Here is a 21,526-nt window from a genome sequence, read left to right on the forward strand (position 1 = left end):
ACTTGGTAAAGTTTTTGCGTCTTACCCGCGTGTCTTATTTGCAATAATCAAAATTTCCACTACATGGAATAAACAAATGACTACGAAATTTTAATATAATAAATATATTTTGTAACAATTAACAAATTATTATTGTTATACAGAATGCAACATTCATCTAAAATAATATAGGAATCAACGTTTTCGAAAACGTACTTTATAAAACACTTTCCGATCAACTAGACAGTTTATTTTCTTCGACTTATCTCTTTTAAATGGAATAAAATTGCGTGGCCGTAGAAGATTGCATTTCTATTTGCCCCATCTTGAACTGTAATCGATGCAACCATCGTAAGAGCGTGGCATTTGATTCTCGACGAGAGGAGGCAAAGTGTTCGGACATTTTGTTGGGTGGAAAGTCTCGACAATTTTGCAAACGCACTTGTAAATGTCCTGGTAGCTAATTATATATAAATTTTTCATGTAAAGATCATCTTTCAAAAATGGAATTATTGGAACTGAAAACGAGTCGTTTTTATAATTCGTCTCACCTGAACATGATGCGAATGTAGTATGGGACTCCAAAGGGGTAACAATTTACTTAACAGGATGGACCCACACTCAAGAAGAGCCTCGAGTAGACTCAGGAAATGCAAATTCACCATCTCAGCCAACTACAAAGGCAATTTTTTATTTGAGAAAAGAGGAGCTCTACTTCTGAGGACTTTTATGAACTTACTACTTTTGAGAATTGAATCAATTCCAATATACAGGGCGTTATCTTGCCCCAGAACTCCAATAAAATATTCATCGTAATATTATGGCCCTCGCTATTCGATGGATTGTTTTTCGACAACTCTTCCAAATACATTGTCCACAACTAAATACAAACAACAACGATACTGTCAAATTGTATCCATAGATGTTAGTTAATAAACACAGGTACGTACTTGACACAATATGAAAGCATGAAACAACGAAGACATGTGTAAGACCGATGCTTTAGATTGTTCTGGGAATCCAGAAAATATGACTTGCACGTGATCTGCAACATGGCAAGATACTTCCTGCGGTATCGGTTGGGCAGATGGAATCGATGGCCCGTGGGTGTGCGTATTATTATTGCCAGCATACATTGCAGTGTGCGTGAGAGAGCCTAATAAGAGCCAGGATAGTAATCTGATGTGTCCTATACAGTCTACGTACTCTCGAGCTCTGAAAATGACATTAACTTCAGCGTTGTTGAAGTTATCTTAGTAATTAATCTTTAATTACCCTTGCTGTATCATCGAAGGTGCGCTATAGAGCCATGGAAGATATCGAGCGACAGCTCTGTTCTCTATATTATTGCCTCTAGTAATTTCTATCGCTACATATTGCGCGAGACCACATTTCAATATACCACCCAATGTATCCTCGTTTAGTCCAGCCTGCATTCCCTTGCTGTAGCTCTACATCATCGGAAAATTCATTTAAAAATTATTAGTCTCGTTATTTGTCGTGCGTAGGACTATTATTTAATGTTATTTCGACTACCTTCACTTTACTCAAAGTGTGAAAGTCTGCCAAGAAATCGAGCACATCTGACAGCTGATTCTTCAGTGACTCGGAGGCGTTCGTATTGTAAATTGGCGATACGTCCGTTTGGACGTTCTCCAAAGCGATCGTGTTAGGTAACGAGCCTCCAATGTCCTAACCATATTGAACCATAAATTATCTGATCATTATTTTTTAACAACCTTTCCCCTTACCTGAAGCACGAAGTGCAGAAGCAACAGAAAATTCGAATCCGGTATCGTGGTTTTGAATTTGATGGCTTGAATTAATTCGAACACGATGGTTCTTCCAAAGAAGTGTTTGTCTCTGTCTCTAGTGAAGGCTCTGTGACAGAGGTAGCACAGATCCGTCAGGTAACTATACTTTATAGTAGAATTCTGAATGGCGTAGCTCAATACCTTGGCAAAGGGATCCAGCATGCCCTGTAAAAGTATCCCAACTAGATATTTTTCCAACAAAGATCTATAAAGCATTAAAAAAAATTCCTTCCTGGGCCATTGTCTAACCATGACCTTGTCAGGTGAAAAAATTGATATTTTTTTGAATGAAAACACGAGTTTCCAAATAATTTAGCTAAACCAGACCCAAGATCATAAAACAGAAACTCGCTGTAAAACCGTATCATAAATCTGTCTCGAACGAGCATCAAACGATCTCTTAGTCATCGAAAATTCCCGATCATTGCATCGGTCAGCCAGAAGGAATAAATCCTCCGGCACATTTACGTCTTCCCTATAGCGACGACGATCGTGCCGCAACGATAATAATCGCGAACATCCACGGACAGGTTATTTACGAGCGGCGAACAGCTGACCTTCGACTGTTGAATGCTCGGGACCTTCAATAAAGAAATCATGATCCTTAATAACGAAGTGGTGTCTTCGATGGATGAGAGCATCAGCACCAGCCTACGGAACAGGCCATCGAACTGCGTCAGAAGACCGCTCCAGGTTGCTGCACCTGGACCCAGACCTGCTTCTAGCGGCAGACAGTCCAGGTAGCACGCTATGTTGTATAGTATTATCGGCAGGCGCTCCATTGGCAGAGATTTCTTTGCGTTTAGAGCCTGAAATATGAGGATACGATCATTCGTGATCATTATAGGTTGATAGCGATCAGTGGCAATTCTTATTGATCGTAACAAGCACTCATATCTGGATATATGTTTCGTAAAAGATTGTCTTATCGATATTTTACTCTCAATCTCCTTTTGTGAATTTTATGACCAAGGTGCGATTTCTTGCATAAATTGTGTTAGTCATGACGTTTATAGCAAACTTGCAGACTTGAAATACGCATAGAAGTACCTCGAGCAATAATTGCAGAGGTGCTATCGGGTTTAATTCGTTGAAGTCGACCAAGGCCTGAGTAACACTCTTGAAGAACTGCATTCTTGTAGATTCTGGAAAATGAAATGGGTTGTCATAGGTTCCATAGAAGAGGTTGTAAAATCTTCGCACCATTTAAATGCGTTTGGAACATCTGCAAGAAAACTCCATTAGGCGCCAGTTGATGTAGAACACAACGGAGGAATTGATGCGCAACGCTGATTGCGCCACCGGGCAAATGCATGTTGGTCTCGCTTTGCCAAGGGTACATCGCATTGAGGGCCACCCTGCAAACGAAAATATATCATCGAGACACGTTTTTGCAGTGTTATGTTATTTGGAAATAGAACGGTAAAATAAAATTCGAGTCAGACTTTGTCACGACACGTAGGATTTCTGGCAAGAGCGGAGCTGCCAAGGATGGTTCACGATGGATGAACGTGCCTAGGTTGATGATGCATAAACCGAGTTCCTCGTCGGAATATTCCTCCTTTATCGTCCCACATTCCGAACACCTACGACAAATGTAGAAACCAAATTGTGCATCATGCAAAAATAAACATTTATTATTAACACCAAACTAAAAGCTACCTCTCGTAAATGCAGTCGTCTCCGATGCGGAATAAACTTTGCTTCAAGCTAAAATCAGCGTGGTAGGCTTGTTGGGATGCGACATCGAAGTTAGGTTGCAGTTGAGCACCAGACCTATGAACGATAAAAGAAGATCGTAATGTACGATCTTAAATCTCGAATAAAAGTGTTAGGAGTGTCTTCTAAAGTTTACCAAGAGTCTGTACGTCTGGATAATGGGCCATCGTGTCCACTGATACTATCCTTTCGAGGCCTGTCTCGTTGAATACGAACGTGATCCTTTACTCTACCTCTTCGATCAGGATCGAACACTCGAGAAGGGTAATCTGAGGATTCCATCGCTGGAGGCGGTGATTCTAGAGCTACTTGCTTGGTCAGTCTTCTCGGACTCGCTGATCTACTTGAGTGTATCTCGTTCGACGTTGGAACTAGAGATGCCGACTGAAAAATCGGCATTTCTTATTTTTTGTGTAGATAGTAGAACTTGCGAAATGAAAAGTACTTTTTACCATATTCTCAGACGTTGTGCTATCTTGCTTCACCGGCGGCTGTGCTTCGCCTTTACCATTTTCATTGTTATTGCTAAATCTATTGGAATCTGACAAATTTGACAGGGTATTATTATTAATTTAAAAATTATACTGACTTTTTCTATTGAATAATACAATTTTACTACCGATTTCTTGGACACCGAGCGCCTGACGAACGTGCTCGACCAAACCACTGAAGTCTCTGTGAGGCCCGATAGGTAACAATCGTTCAGGCATAGGAAATTCCAACTGCGATATGCTTCTAGGACTCGTTACGTCGCTGGACATACACGTTTCACTATCCTGATCGAACGAGGAGCCTGAAAAAGTTATTTCATTTCTTTCTCATTCGACATTGTGTTTTTTTCTATATCTTCGAAATAGTAGCTAGAATTGTGAAATAGTATAGCGTTTGAAAATCTACAAATACTCACTGACTGTTAACACATCCATCTTGGACAAAGGTGATTCAGGCGAACCGTAAGTATCCTCGCAACGAAGAATTCGTTGACCTACGCTTGGTCGTGGAACTATAAAATTATCGAGTCGATGAAAATTCCATTTGTCTTTTGTTAACAAAGATACTTACCAACTGGACGAATGGTAGTTCCAATTGGTAGAAGTCTTTCAACCGTTGGCGTGGTTAAGGGATAGGGAGACCCGTGCCAGCTCGGCTGCTGGCCATTGTCGGTGCTCGTGACTTGCGAAGATACCGAACTGACTGCTGGAGAGCTCGAATGGTCACTGCTCGTGACTGTAACCACTTGACTTGGAGACACAGGCGAAGCTATGGTCACACTTTGCTCTATACGCTTCTGACGACCCAGTTGTTTAGTATTTGGCGAATCTGAATTACCGGAGCTTGTTGGGGGTATCTTTTCTTTTTGCAGCTCGAATCTGTAGCGTAATCACGTTCGTCTTCGTCAATACGAAAATGTTACAGTGACGTGTTATAGTAACGAAATGGATAATTTTACTTTTGAACTTGAGCTGGCAGAGTGGTTGCGAGAGCGCTGCATAACTCGAAAGGCTTCGAGGAAGCAGTGTCTCCGTTGAAAGCTATCTGTACAGTGATGTTTCTTTCTTGGGCTGCTTTTTCTGGCGCTGGCTTCTCTGGAATCGCTTTCTCTAGAATCCCTTTTTCTGCCCTTTCTGACATTTTCTCGATTCTTGACACAGGAGAGTACCTTTGTAGATCTGGTTGACCACTTAGCAAAGTACTCGTCACCATCATTTTTACGCCCTCGTGAACGCTCCACTTCTTTTGGGGACCAATTTTTGTACTCTATAGAAAAATAATAGAAAGCTAATTAGCGTCAAAGAAGGTTTATTGGTGGCAAAAGAAATGACATTCTGAATTGTTTTAAGTTGAACCTTCTAAATACCTGATGAGAATCCTCCTCGCTACCAAGAAACCAAGTGGGTCGGCTGATTCCTTCAGATTTCCTGATGATGTTTTGATTGTTCCAATCCATTTTCGTCAAGACGTCGGTGGTGGTTCTAGATCCATGGAGCGAAACACTTCTGGTAACAGCAGTCGGGGTTTCCTCCAGTTCGCCGAGCGATCCACCACTGCTGCCATGCAAGGTGCTGTCAGATTTTGGGCTCTCGGGTATTGCAGCCAGCTCGGACTCCGTATCATCCGCATTGATCGAGTAGCTTTGCAGAGCATTCACAATAGCGGAAATTGTAACAAGCAGCTACTGGTGTAAGCACAGGCACGGATGTGTCATGATGTAATTCTCTCTGGGTCCTGGACTGTATATTCTCAAGATACTCTAGGTAACTCTAGAGCCTAGAATCTGCTAGATTGACTATTCGATTAAAAGAAGGGAAGGAAATTCTACTTGATGTAAGAAAGGCCACCTCATAGGTCGTATCTCTTAGCTTTTGCTATTGCTACTTCGTTTCATGCCTATAGTAAAATACGAGAGAATGGTGGAAGTATCGATATCTTTGTTCCCCTGGTCTTGAGTCGTATCGTGAAAATGATTCTAAGATCACTATAAAATAAAGTAAAAAATAAATTTTGAATAATCTTATGACAACTTGCTTCAGCTATTCTTAAAAGAACATGATCATTCTAAATGAGATGACGATGATAAAAATCTGAAACAGAATTCAAGAAGTGCAGAATTCGCAAAGACGTCAACGTGAAACATTCCAAGCTGAAGTAGCCTAATGCTCTACCTTTCCATGGGGAATCTATGATATTGACTAGGATGCAGTATTGCTAAGAACTAGGAAGTGTGTAGATCAAATAACCTGGAGTGTTTGTTCGTATAACGGCAGGTCGTTGTGCTTTCTTCCCAATGAGTCTCCATCTGACCATGCGTCGGTCCTGGACTCCGTTGATGAACCGATACCATGGGAGTCCTCATTGGAGGACTCTCGGTGTTCATATCTCCCATACCCATTAACTCATGGTCTACGCCCAGAGACGGTTGTGACACATCTGAAATTCAACAGAACGTTTTGTGAAGTCCAGTTTTCTTGTAGGAATGTACTTTTTATTTCAGAATTATTATCTGTGTATACCACGTGATCTAGATGGCGGACCACCCATCACTACGGTAGCTGGAATTCTTTTGCATTGATGATGCTGCGTGTCCAGGGTGTTTAATACGATCTTGATCAACACTTGCAACTGGCTACACCACGGTTGCTGGCCATACTGACACTAGACACAATGAGAAATGAATACAATTCTATGAAGGATAGAAAGATATTTAAAAGATTGTCCATCACACCTTGTACAGTATGACGAGAAGAGACATTAACCAAGATCGTCTGTTATGGGGTTCGAGATACCAGAGACTGTAAGTTGGTGTTTGATGATCAGATGGAGGCACACCTTGCGGTGGACAAGGACAATGTTGAAGGATAGCTAGAACCGGAGGTGTCATCACCCATCCCATCACGTGATTCTGATCTAGTAGTTGAGGAAGATTCGCGATGAAAACGTTGAATACAGGGGAAACTCTGAAGAGAACCACGGAATTGTTACTTTGGTAATTGGTGTTGTTTCTTCTTTCTATTTTCCTTTTTATTATTATTATTATTATAGAATACCTTAATCGTTGTGGAGAAGTATGAAAAGTGCGTTCAGTTTGGTTGTAACCTAGTAGAAGATACAAATGGCGTAGCACGATTCCTTGCGTTTTTGACAGGGGTTTCTCATCCGTTGGATAAGCCTGTGTTTATCAATATTTTCTATTAATAACGGAGGATTTTGGATGAATCAATTAAAGAAAAAAAAAACAATTGTTCATTTACCTGGTCCTGTCTAGAAAGGAATTGCATCAACAAGAAGACCAGCAAATGCATGGTTTCTTTGTCAGCTTCTTCCAAATCCACGATTCTGTGGGTGTACCCTGGTAATGCGCTAGCCTCGTCCACCATGTTTAAAGAATGAACGTGACCATCTGTAATATCGAACGCTAGTAAATATGGTCCTTAATCAAAGTTAATCGAGCGAAATAAAACGATCGAAGTTCATAGAAATCTTACCACCATCGCTTGCATTTAAAAATTTTCTAAGACTTTCGTTATCTGCGATCATGCACAAGCAAAGCCTCTCTCGATGTCATCAACGAATTTCTAAGGTTACAAATCTACCTTACGTTGGTCAACACCGGGAAACTATCTACGAACATTCACAGTTATTAGGGTAAGCGATCTACCCACTACCAAGAAGAAGAAATGCATCGATCAACAGATAAATTGTCCAAAGAAACTACACGCTAATTTCTACTCGCTACAACTACACAGAAAACATTCTCTTTCAACTTCTAAAAATCTCAATCAAAATCGTCGTTCATACGGACAAACTATGCTCAAAACAACGGGGGAACAAAAGAGTACTCTCAATTCTGAAATTGTCATTTCCCTCGAACGAAACTCATCGCTTACAATTAGCTTCATAGCACAAAACCTACGCAATACAAGAACCAAATTCCCGTATAATCAAATCGATCATCACGACAAAGGAAACACCTTTAACCTTTTTAGTTTAGTTAGTTCATATATAAAAAGAAAATGTCTAAAGCGAGCTCCTTAAAAGGAGGCTGACGAACCATCAAACTTACCACAAAGGTTCCACATCGAACATCCCCAAACATTATCGCGTTTCGCGTACACAGAGGGGGCAAAGGGTGTGTATATGTGTACGTGTATACGTGAGAACACAGATAACACAGAGGAGAACGGCCACGTCTAAGGCTAACATCAGCAACGCTACTCTACCTGGTATACTGTTATTAGGTGGGGTGGACCCCAGCAACTGACCCAGTCCGAATCTGGAGCTCTTGCGCTTCAGGATAGGCGCCGAGTATTGCCGGCTGTACACCTTCTCCTTTTCTGCGCGGTTCGACACAGTGCAACACAATTGAAAAACGCGTGTGACAGGTGAGGACGTGAAGTGGTTTTAGACGTGGTTTTTACATGGACGATCGACTAGCTTTCTGTAACTCTAAAGCTATGTAGCCAGCAAGAGAGTCGATAGAGATCGCGAATTGTCGATCGTAAAGTCCTTCGAGAGTTAGGGATTCTCCTTTGGTAATAGAATTTTGGAATATACAGGATGTCTCGAAAGTATAAATCGATCACATGGATCATACCCTGTGTAAGGACTATAATTCTACTAATGTCGGAATCCTCAGCTCTCTTTAAGGATTCATTCGACTTTAACGGTATTCTGAAAGAATATGATAAGTCTGTAATCTGACGTGACCCTCAACTTTGCAAGTCAAGATCAGAGGGACATTCTCTGACTCGGACTCCTATATCTTCGAGTCCGACTCTTTACTGTATCCTTTAGACTCTCATGATTCATCGCCGACAGTAATCAATTTGAAGTGAATCACGATATGTCGTTGATGAACCGTGAGATTCGTGTACCTTGTTTAGTGTCCTGTCGCGGAATCATCGACGCCGGCGCTGACATGGTGCGTTTGTAGGGCCATTTCGTGCCAAAACTCGCGCTCAGCGTCTTTATAGAGTTTGTTCCGCTTCCATCCGACTGGGACAGAGCTTCCTGCGCTCTGTGCACCTTCTTCATGAAGATTTCGCTGTTCAGGTCCGTGTTTCTGAGATCTGCGAATCGATTCATCGATTAGTATACATAGTGTACTATGACCACTTCGGCAAATTCAATTTTACAGCTGAGTTTACAAACTGACCACGTAGATAGGGTACATCTCCGGATCGTTCCAAATTAATTTGAGCCTCGAGAAACAAAGCGTCGAAACGATTCAAGAAAAATTCCCAAGTTAAAACATGTCTGTCGCTGAGGCTATTGTGTAACTGATACAGCGATTGGAGTACCATTGGACGATCGACTATCACTGTATCGAATTGAGTTTCCAAGCAGAGAATCAGAGACTAGAGATATTTAAATTAAACAATTAAATATATTGTGTCAGAATAAATTAATAGATACGACTAGTTATGTATGCAAATCTTACTCTCATAGCTGTATCATGGATGGTACCAAGGTACAAGGTGGCTCTCTGAGCAACATATACGTTGCTGTCGTCCATACTCGCGACCAGATAACAGAACGCGTTTGCTAGAGCAGCTTGCAGACTCATAACATTTCTTAGAGGAGTGGAGTCCATAAATCTAGCTATTAGTGTGACTCTTTCGACTGTTGAGCGTTAATAAATTGAGGAATTGATTTCTTTCAGTTAGCCGACCTCCTTCGTCCTACAGTGTTTAATCGTTATACCTGCCACGAATCGAACGCGCCAATCCGAATTATGGAATTCTTCCTGAATCAGACGCCAGAAAGTGTCCGTTCCACAGGGTAGAGTCACGCAGTGGAGTAACAACGGCACGGTGACCTGGGCTATGTGAGAGTGTTCGGCGTTTAGGAGTTCCCATAGACTGTAGAAGGAAAGAAGCACAATTTAATTCGAGAAAATCATTTAAAATCACTAAAACGGAGAAATATTGTTACTGAGGTGCAACGAATACCTGATGTTTCTATTCATCTGGAAGTATAAAGATGTCGTTGACAAGGAATAGATAAATATCATCTTTCATGGAAGATGTTAGATTCACATATTAAAGTTCATAAGGAATAACCTTACTTACTTTTTTATCAATAAATTTTCTTGGCACCATATGAAGAATCCTTGATGATCCTTCACCGCCATGTTGAAAGCATCTCCGTAAAGGCACATCACGTTTAAACATTGAAGCATATAGTAGAGTATGTCAGGCTTGTCAATCGTCATTATCTCCTATGAATCGGGCAAATAGAGAACAATTTCATCTCCTAAAGTATCATCAGTTTTTACAAATACTGTACCTTCAAAAGTTTGTGTATGTACTGTAGTTGTTCAGGAAGATCCTCGATATTAAATCGAAACTTTCCAACGGAGGTGTGCCAGAAGTCGTCCGCCTCATTTTCTGGACTTAGATTCAATGGTTGATCGTTTTCTCCTATCAGTCGAGGTTTGGCTACGCTCACGGTGGCTGTGGCTGCAACAGAGATTCCTGATCCTTACTAAAGGTGCTTGATGTCTATGGAGAGATTGGTACGATAGCTAGGCAAATATTAAATCTGTGGATTTATGGGATTCGAATATTTCGCGAACCGAAGTAGAATAGATCCATGCTTGGTCAGGCATCAAACGCACGATTTCCCTCGGTCGATAAATTCGAAGTTGCGTTGATCGAAGGTATCGACGTAATTCAGAAAATTCAAGTAATTTAAGTTAATTCTACGTTCACTGCAATTTTACATGATTTTCAGTAATTTTAAAATTCGACATCGAACTCGGTGTTCGAAATTTGATCATTATTTTTCGATTAACCACGTTCGATCGATTTCAAAAATACGAAAGGTAGAACCAGGCGAATTTTTTTCTTACCTACGTCAGTCTCAGAAAGGGTAACTGCTCGAGCAACAGCTGACATGACCTTTTCCGTTGGCATGATAGCTGCGAGATCCAGCTGCTCCGAAACTGTCTCTACTGTGGCTGTCATGATCTGTTCGAAGAACTGATATAAACGATCAAAGTAGCTACCTCCGGTCACATAGATTAGCCTACCGTGTTAATGGTTCACACAACGCCATTTTGCAGTAGAAGAAGAGAGACAGAGAGAGGCACACACAGTTTGTATTTTTTTTTTTGTTTTTGTTAGACGAACAGCATGCTGCGTATTTTGTTGTTGCAGAAAGTGTTTCGCACAGAGAGATAGAAAGAAAGACGCTGTGTCTCTTAGGCAGTGTAACAAGATCGTGTAACAAGATAATAGAACATCTCAAATTTGTCAACGAGTGAAGTTTATTATGGCAGTATACCTGAGGCATGTGTGCAAGAACGCCACCGACCGAGTGCATTTCCGGCACTGGCATACTAATTACCACGTCGGATTTTGAGTCTCCTTTTCGCGCTGTCTCTGGACTTTTACGTCCATGATCCTCCGCACTTTCGTCGACGATTTTCTGAACGTTAGAAGACAGTTGGATTTAAACAGAAAATTACAAAGAGACTTTAAGCGATCTGGTTATCTGATCATCACCGAATGTTAGCGTAAGGGACTCACGTCAGGCGGATAAGCTGGATTTTCCGGTGCCATGTAAGTGACCAATTGCAGGCATAATTGATGCCAGATCACGCTAGATTCACAGTAAGTACACTCAGCGACCGCGTTACACACGTGGCAGTTGTTCCAATTCGAGGCAACGATCGATTTCATCAATCGACACGCGTCCCTGCAAACCCACGTGTTAATCCCTGTGTGCTTATCTATGTTCTGCAATTCCATCTGTAATATTTGATACATTTCATTAGATTTCTCGTTCATTCCTTCGTAATCATATTCTACTCTTAGATTTGTATCCGCAAAAATGGATGCACCTGTTTCAATAATATATCGAGCATAAGAATGCAACAGGATAAATTCAACTCCGAATTGGTAGTGAATTCCATGTGTCTCGGTGTTGGCACAACATCGTCGGACAATGGCGTCGATTTTCCTGATTCGTTTTCGACCACAGAACCTGTACATTTTACACATTAGTAAACCTTCCACTATCGCGAAAACGTGAAAATTCACTTCCTTTACGAATCGGTAATTGTCATTTCGACGTACAAATAGTATTTCCTTCCTCGTCCTTCTTCTTCTTTCCTTTGCTAGGCTTCTGCTCAGACTCGGCAATGTTCATGGTACCCATAACAGCCACGCCATCGCTGAACATGGAAAACAGTTGGCACAGAGGAATGCTGATCTCCAACATAGTTAGCGTTTGCAGCCAATTCAGAGCTTGTTCTTGAACCTTTGCGCAAGTGTTGACAAATCGTTTCGCCACGAAATTGTACATCTTCTTAGCGTCGAAGCCTAGAGGACTCATGTCCCGATCCAAAATTTTACTGGAGACAATAATCGAATAGTTTTCAAAATTTTCACCAAGAATTTTCCAGGCAAGAATCGTTCTTGAGCGAAGTATTTCGTACCATAAAATCATCTTTAATTCGTGCAGCTCGTACTCCGGTACGTCGTTCACCATGGCCTCCATCCAGTGTGGCATCACGTAGTCCCAAACGTCTGGGGTAATTACTTCGTAGGGGACTAAGCAGAACAAGCGATTTAGGCCATCTTTTAAGTGCGACGTCCTCGAGGCCAATGTTTCCCTTAATTGCAATCATTCGTTTGTCAAAATCAGCTTTATTCGGGTATCTATTTTTTTTTTAATTAATTTCTATGGCTAAATTAATTTTATTACTCCTCGAATTCCTAACAAGAATTTTCAACATTCGCACCAGTGTCCTCCGACTCGAACGTAGTCCGCCGGATGTGGAAGAAGACAGGAAATAAAAACTTCGTAATGAGTTTTCATCACTTCCGACAGCCATCCACAGACGTATTCGGTTTTCAATTTCTCCAATGCACTCTCTGCTTGCCCTATGGTAAAACATCGCGATAGATCAGACGTTGTTCTTAAGAAAACACCTCTTAAAGTACGTTTGAGAATATCACTGGTCGAATTTACCGTAGTAATCGGGTACTTTATCAGTTCGTGTGTTTTCGAATGGAAACGATACAAAAGCGGAATTTTGGATCACACAGCAAACACGGGAAAGGTACAAAGCTATTGAATCTGTATTGGCAGTGTTACTTCGACAGCATGCAGAAAGTATCATTGAATCTCTGAATCGATCACCGATGGAATTTTGAGAAACCGATCGATCGAATTGTATTCTTATTTGGAAAATTCTTCGCGAGTTTTAACATGGCTATTCTCGAGAAAGAATCACTACTTCGATGCATAGAAACTTCGCACTTTATTCTTTCAGCGTCGTCATTCTATGCATCGATCTTTAAGAGACTCGATCAGCCGCGACGCAGACGCACTCTTGTTCCTTATTTCTGAGATTTCAGTGGAAGCTCTTCGTGTGTGTGTGTGTGTGTGACATGCACACGTAAAGGCAACTTAACGCATAGGCGTCAACCTAGCAGATCGTCGTCGAATATCATGAATTTTCTACAGTCCCTGACCATCGAATGTAAAAGATGTCATTTTTCCAGGCAACAGTACTATGTTACAAACAGCAAATTGTACTCTTTTCTTTATGCTGTTCAACTTGTTGTTAAAAGTTTCGGATGGTCGAAACTCGATAGCCGAGGGCTGTGTATTCACGTAACATCAAATATCAATTCTATCTATGAGAGAAGAAAATTCTACAGACGTACTTCAAACTACACAATGACGAAGTAAGGGAATAAACTGTGAAACGATAAGAAATGAAATATAGAAAGATCGGAGAAACAAGCTGGAACAGCTGCAAAGCTGACGCCTCTACGACAACGAGTTCAACACAGGTAACATCGAATACATTGATTTACTGATACAATTTATAGACACACACACAAAAAAAAAAATAATATAGGGAGAATTTAGAGAGAGAAACAGGAAGACAACATTGAAAGCTATTCAATTGGAATATGACGAACGGCGATAGTGTTCACGATCAAGCTCTTGTCAAAACACTAACAAATGTGTAACATGTGAATGTCTTTTTACCTAACCATGAGGATTATTCATTTTCTCTGTTTCGTTCTTTTCTAGCCACCACTTTGTCTAACGTTAAATATCGTATAGAGTGTAAAACATGGAGTAGTAATTGTGTCGAAAGCATCTGAAGACAAAGCGAAAGAAAAAGAACGAAAACCAATGGAAAAATCGGCGATCCGCTCGAATGTGCCTACGATCGCGGCCAAACACTACCTACGGTCTAGTGATGGGCTCGAGATGCTTCGAATCTCGTCGAGTACGACGCTCGTGTCACGTGTTGCTTCGACTCAGGCTGCAGTTACAGTGGACGAGCTGTTGTTCTCGTGGATGAACAACGTCTGAACACCGAAATGCACACGCTCGTAAGAATGTACATTGGATGTGTTTGTCAGCAGGATAAGGTCTAATAAAGAAAAGAGAAGTTTAAAAAAACTAAAAAGCCTTCAAAACGTCAAAGAAAGGAATTCTTATCGTTTTGCAATTATTTGAAATTTGTCGGCAATCCCTTTAAAAGATTCGAAGCGACATCGTGACATCATGGTCGTTACTCGACATTATCCAAGACCTTCCGCCGCCCATTCACTGCTCATCTACGTTCTACGTTCATTAAGTGTATAAATATGCGAAGTGTTAAATTACCAACAGAAAAGATAAGGTGCATAAGGCTTTTTTTAGTACCATCGAAAGAGTAGGCAGTAACATGAAACCAATGAAATAGCATTGACAATAAACGGCCGAGTATTTCGATCGAGGTTTCTTGATTCGGCGTGCAAAGCCCGACCAGCAGCCAGACACCGTATCTTCCAAGTAGCTGTCTCTCCTCCAAGGTAGCCGAATCGAATTGCCCACCGCTCCCGCTACCAGAACCACCCCCGCTGCTCCCACCGCCGCTCCCTGGGAATCCTGCGCTTCCCTTATTAGTATTTATTTCCAAGATGTCTCGGTTACTATCCATACTTAGCGGTTCAGCTTCCTTAAGCAGGCTGCAAGTAGAGAGGAAACCTGGTCAGTGGGATGTCAAACGCGATCTACGGCCACGTCTGGTTGTGGTCGGCTAAACACTGGCAATTTTTCACGCGATAATTTTTTCAACAGATCGTTAAATATGATTTTTAACTGAGATCGACACTCTCTCGGTTAAATCTATCACTTGGAATCGATAGACGAAGGTTCTCGTTGTTTCATATTGAAATATTACCCGATAGATAGTTTCGTTCGTATCTCGAGTTATGGTAATAATTAGAGAAAGAGTGAATTTGATCGAAAGTGAAATTTAAATGCAAATAAAGGAACAAATTTCAGTGCAACTATTACTTTCGACGTTGTTTCCAATTTTGATCGTGCCGCGATTCGAAGCTTCCACTAACGATTTCAGGCGAGCGAGAAAATGAAAGAGCACCGAACGTCGAAGAATCGAAGCTTCCACGTTCAATGGTGATTTGAATTCCTTCACGATCCTTTCCTTACTTATACTCGGCAGAATATCACACCCTTTTGTATCACAAAAGATAATAAAGAATCGTGTGACGGTATCGATCGTGAAACAGTTCATAAAATTCTATATTAAACAACGACAATGTCGATCTACTATTCGGACATTCTGTGTTACAAATGTTCCAAAATAGAAATCCGATTAATCTACGTCGACCACAACGCCTGTTCGATCAGACGCGACTTTAGATCGTGCTCACCATAAGAAATTATATCCATTTATAATAGTATATAGACAGTTAGATCGTCGAGAGAAATCTTGAAAGAATTCCTATCTCAAATGACAGCAAATGTAATTCACTGTTCCGTGTTCTATAATTCTAACTACGGGGACTCATGCTAGTTTCAAGATATCAAAACTACATGCAGTATTGATGTGTCCACATTCGAGAAATAACATTCTAGACTATTAAAAAAAAAAAAAAAAAAAAAAAAAGAAAGAAAGAAAGAAAGAAAGAAATATCAGTGAATAGAAGATATCAAAAATATCAGTGTTTCATAGAGTCCGCGATTCTATTATGAAAATAACAATTGAAGAAAAAAAAAAAACAGAGAAAAAACAGATCCCCGGATATCCCGTTAAAAGAGTGTCTCTGTTCGTGCAGCATACCAGTGTGTCTCGGGTAATGGGTATCTATTCAAGCCTGCACCAGTGGGTCCGTTTTTATTTGTAGAAACGGTACCAAGCTGCTGGTGCGTCGTATCCAGGACGTGATACGGCGTGGTGTCCTCGCATTGCAACTTTAAGGTGCACTTTTCCTATGCTCTCTACTGTGAGGCTGAATGCTTCGGAGTCACGTGTCTTTCGCTTGTGGATAACTCGAAGAAAAACTTGTCCACGCTAGCCGCCATCCGGTTTCGAACGCTCTCCACGATTTTCGAGGCGACTTCGGTGCTGCGCTTTTCATTCAACGTTTTCGATAGTCGATAGAAGCGATTTAGCGAAAGTTTGTTCACGTTGGTTATCGCATCTCGACTCCTTTAATTCGCGAGTCGGTGAATCACGTTAACGCCGGCTCTAAAATCTCTAGAATTTTGAAATTTTTGCAAAGACAAATTTCTTATTTTGAGATTATATCCCCGATGAATCCATAGAGATTTTCGAAGTCTGGAGGCTTTAGCGTCAATGACGGATCGAGATGTACGCGAAACAATTTATTATCAAGTATGATAGAAAGGAACGTGGAAGATACATTCTTGATCGGTATAGGGTGACATGCGACATCTCGATCGTTTCTGTGAATATTCAAACACAATAATATGGAGCATCGATTAACCACGTTTAATGGAAATTACTGTAATCGACAATTTATGCTACACGAAAATATAGCAGAAGAGTTGCTTCGATGTATTCTAAGTTTCCATTGAACGTGGTTACAGCATAATGTCTTACCAAGCAGGATGGACCAGCACGAACAAACACGCAAAGCAACAATGATCCTGCGATCATTCGTTAGTACGCGTCATCGTGTTACTTTCGAACACATCGAAGATTGGACATCGTGGATAGTGATTAACAACCATCGTTTGGATGCGACCTGTTACCTCTAAATAAATAATTAACTGTCCCGTTAACTACAATTTTTAACGATAAATTTTTCTTCTTTTCAATGGAAATCTTTTAATATCGCACAGTTACCGTGTATATCAGAAATTAACACATAATTAATACATAACGTACGATCATGGTCGCGATCTGTGGGTTGGTAAACACGAATGAAACCAATCGAACTGCATCAACGTGCGTCGCATACGTTCACGTCATCAAAAAACGCTTCTGTCGCAGAAAGGACTTTGACATCGACGATACGCTAGAGACAAGAGACTCTGTATCTTTCTTACTATTATATATTTAGATAAGTATACGCTCAAAATTTAGGATATTTAATCGACTGAAATTCTCAATGTTTAAACGTATCAGAGATCCGTGTGAGCGAATCTCTCGTCTCTAGTCGCGACAACGTCTCATTAAACTCGTGCAAATTACAACGACTGTTAGTGTCCCTTGTCCCAACCATAGTCCCCATCCTTGTTCCGATATCTTTCGAACGTTAAGCGATACAGGATCTTTTAGCAAATAGAAAATGAGTTGGAAGTTAGGTGTCTCACCTGACGATCGCTTGTACCATATAGGTCTGCGTCTGAGGATCCAATTTCGATATGTGAGGCAACGCCGTATGATACACGTGGTCCTCACCCCGGCCTTTATCGTGTCGATTAGTGTGACATTTCTGGCAATAGCGAATCGGATGGTTTCCGTTGTAGCTGGCGCATTCGGTGGAGAAACAGACGCTGATCGCCGACTTGTCCGTGGCTTTACAGTTCTGACGTAATTTAGAAACGTTAAGACGTGTCAGACGGGATTAAATTCTCGATAGAAAGACCCATTCTAGCGTCTGAATTTATTTTAGATTAATTTTCAACTAAAAACCATTCGACTCACCTTATTTTCGCATATCATCGACACCTGTTGCATGGGATGCAAAATATCGTAGAACATTTGATTAGGATGCGCCCTGTGTATTTCATTCGCGCATTCGATACACAGATACATAGGTGGCGGTGTTTCTGTAGCGAATGTGATAGATATTCGATGATCGTAACAAACTTTGCCAGCTTCGGCGTTGCCCGCATTTGGACAAGAATCTCTTTGACAGACGAACGGTGCCAAATCATCTGCATATGTTAAATTCATATTTTGTATTTTATCGAACGAAGGTTTCAGCGATATTATCAAAACCCCGTGGGGAAACGCACTTGCGAATTTCATTAGAACCGCCCTGCGATCGAAGAGATTTGGATTGAACGATGGCCAGTAGTAGAACAGTAATTTAGCTGCTGAAGCTCTTGCCGGTGCCGTGCCGTAAGCCACCACGCAAAGAATGTCTTTTACCACGCCTGGTTTCAGTGCCATTAGACATTCCAATAGTTGACAATGGTGAGCTAAACAATCATAGACGTTTAGACAATTTTTTCGCAATCTTTAATTACGAATACATCTCTGCATTTTTATAAAAATATAACGATGAAAATTAGAACCTGGGTTAGTGGAGTATTGAAAGATCATCATGATAACAGCCGCTATCGACTGACTAGCTGCGTTCTCCGTTCCATCCTCGGTTTTCCTTGCTACAATTAAAGGAACATATTTGAAATAATCAAACATGTTTTAGTCTCTGCATCTATTGCACGAAACGAAGACACCTACTGATGGTGAATGGTAGAATGTAGAAACAGAGATAGTTGACGATATCTTGATGAAGTTCCACTGGAAGTACCGAGATCGAGCTGGCCGTGAGATAAGGTACATTGTCGATCATATCGTGGTCCAAAAAAGGCAAGAGACACGCGAGACACTGAAGCAATGCCTGTCCAAACACTGAAACATGGATTTTGAATTGCAAACGATCGAATAAAAACAAAATATAGGACAGACCTTGCAAACCGGTGTGAATAGAGGAAACAACATCGATCAGCTGAGTGAGCGCGTTGTACAGCTGTTTGTAATCCAAATTCGGGTAAAGAGCCATACGTTCTGCGTCGTACTTCTGAGACTTGATCATTTCGAAAGGTGCTTCGCGAACTTCTTTTAACAGAGCTGTGAAACAAAGCATAAATTATCAAACGATTTTCAACAGACACGGATAAAACGATATTGCGATTATTACACAGCAGCATTTGAGAAAAGAATTTCACTGTGTTTGCCATGTCGAGACCGGAAGGTACAGGTTGACTACCGTGAAGAAGTCTCTGATAGTAGTCGTGCAGATTAGTTAACTTCAATGAATCTGAAAAAGAGCAGTTATACGTAAATAAATATACAAAACATCGCGTCATTTTTCTAGTACTCACATGCTGCGAATCTGGTCCCCATTTTCTGTATTTTTTACTCCTTTTGCACTTTACTCGATTTTAGTTACTAAAATGACAAGGCCACGGTACACAGATGATAATGAAAACACCAATGAATTTCACGTTACTCCATTGTCAACCACCTGCATTTCCTCGTTTTATTTGTGGATTTTTCCTCGTTCGATCGCCGCGACTAGGACGAACGACATAAAACGCGAGACCTCTGTTCGTGATATGTTTTGCAACTGCAGAATCAGCACGGGTCCATTCCAGCACAGTCGTCGATGGAGAATGAGCGCGCAGGTCGTATCGACCTGTTTGGGAGAGCGGCGCCCTCTCATCTTTTCATCCCCTTCCGACGCAGAGCTCAGTCCCCGGGAAAATCCAAAAGACACGAACAAATTTGAAAACTTCTGAAAAATCGCCATAGCTGATATCGATGTTCTAACGTAGATTCGATTTGTAATAATTAATCAGAGGTAGCGACGGATCTACTGTTAACGAAATCGAACACGATGCTACCAATGTTCGTTGAGTAATCTTTTTACGATGAAAATTATATAATAGTTTTATTCTTTATCATTTTTGAAATCGCTGACATCATTGTTTCGATCGAGCGATGTTGGCGCGTTTGGGAATTCATTGCGACCAACGAGAAATAGAATCCGTCGACCGATGCTCGTTAAACGTGATATATATCATCGTCTAATGACGGAAAGCCGTCTGAAGACGCGTTATGTAAGAAGCTTCCGTGCGATCACGTAACTTCGATCGCATGAGGTTTGACAATTATTCCGTAATATCATTATCCTTGATCCAATGAGCTGCAATTACGGTCTTTAAGAGATTACCAGGTACCGTGGAATTTACGACAGAGCTGCATTAGTAAACGAGCCTTTCAGATCGTTACCTGTTATCGTTACTTCGTTTCGGAAAACGTTTCGAAACGTTGATAAGATAGTCACGTGTCTACATTGGTGATCAAGTGGTCTATTCTAAACTTTAGATATCCGACTCTGAATCGGTGATTCGAGATTCTATAATTTCCTTACTTTACATCTTTCGATCTAACCGGTTGTTTTTATTCCACGATTATGCCATATTAAGATTTTCTGATCATAAAACGATTGAATAATAAAAACGAGCGAACAAAGCGAAGTCAGAAAACAAAGGAAAGTGTACCTGCCCTATTTTTCTCCTATCATCTTCGTGTATTACGTCACTGTATCTATTTAAAGAGCCAGGCTAATGGAACCCATTTTTCCGGAACTGAGGGGAGGAAGATAGAACAGGGGAAGGAAATTTGAGAGGGAGGGAAGAAGGAAATTACTTTGTTCGACTCGTAGCTGTAAAAAGTCGTTCCTTGATCATCCGCAACAGTTGTCGAGCTAAACAATCCCACGGATTTCGTAGCGACATTCGTGCTAAAGCACCGTGAACCAGACTGTAAGTGTGTCACGAGGGGTCGATTCTAGGCCGACCTATGACGTACGACCAGCAATCGATATCATCTAAATACGATGCACACTTGCGAGCGGTGAAGTCATTCTCCGGAATACGTGCACTTTGCGCGCGGATGTTCGATCGCCACACCGAGCCGCTTGTTAATCGAAATATATCTACGACGACACCGGAACCTACCTTTAAATATACCTTCCGTATCCTGTAATACGCGCTAGGCCGATCGATCTCGTCGACACCTGCCTTCGACCCGTCAACGTGTCATAACAATCGAATCAAAGCAATCTGTTCATTGTGACGTCGCCACGTCGTTTACGTGGAAACGTGACTAACACGTATTCTTTCGAGAATTCTTACTTTCTGATGATGTAGAAGAATGGAAATAAAAATTTAATGTATCGATAGCCAGAAGAATTGTTGCGAGATCGAAGAAAGAAACTGTTGAAAGGCAGGTGAATTACAGAGCAAACGATATCTCGATCGGTGATTTTCGAATATTCGCAGGGACGAAATACGAAACGATCGAATCGAACAAATCCGTGTACCCAATTAAATTACAAAATTGCTTTAGGGTAGCGATGCGATTGAAATTAAACGAACGCGTGTTGCGGTCGATAAAACGATAGTAGAAACGTATTTTACCTGATAAAAGTTTCTGGTATGTTTGGAGGAGAAGAAGGGACCAGTGTAGGACTGCAACTTGGCGATAA

General features: G+C 41.0%; 1 protein-coding gene across 1 annotated transcript; it reads right to left on the minus strand.

Moving 5' to 3' along the window:
* Positions 1–88: 88 nt before the first annotated feature.
* Positions 89–19,658, minus strand: LOC126871687 (protein unc-79 homolog). The gene is given in 48 exon segments (XM_050630751.1): positions 89–439; positions 531–653; positions 719–859; positions 930–1,194; positions 1,255–1,430; positions 1,516–1,671; positions 1,731–1,958; positions 2,351–2,602; positions 2,844–2,994; positions 2,996–3,151; positions 3,239–3,379; positions 3,456–3,569; positions 3,649–3,896; positions 3,965–4,053; positions 4,132–4,305; positions 4,420–4,515; positions 4,575–4,882; positions 4,963–5,270; positions 5,371–5,644; positions 6,251–6,440; positions 6,524–6,665; positions 6,736–6,967; positions 7,058–7,179; positions 7,262–7,410; positions 8,231–8,344; positions 8,885–9,079; positions 9,166–9,367; positions 9,451–9,632; positions 9,714–9,871; positions 10,082–10,230; positions 10,299–10,471; positions 10,864–10,993; positions 11,298–11,441; positions 11,543–11,764; positions 11,857–11,999; positions 12,092–12,369; positions 12,454–12,630; positions 12,760–12,901; positions 14,691–14,915; positions 14,970–14,995; positions 17,613–17,827; positions 17,947–18,179; positions 18,261–18,446; positions 18,543–18,632; positions 18,712–18,882; positions 18,940–19,101; positions 19,172–19,291; positions 19,356–19,658. Coding segments are annotated over 48 exon segments (8,283 nt in total). The 5' UTR covers positions 19,378–19,658; the 3' UTR covers positions 89–250.
* Between the last annotated feature and the right edge of the window lie 1,868 nt (positions 19,659–21,526).

The sequence above is a fragment of the Bombus huntii genome, chromosome 12, assembly GCF_024542735.1.
Source record: "Bombus huntii isolate Logan2020A chromosome 12, iyBomHunt1.1, whole genome shotgun sequence".
NCBI classification, from domain to species: Eukaryota; Metazoa; Arthropoda; class Insecta; order Hymenoptera; family Apidae; genus Bombus; species Bombus huntii.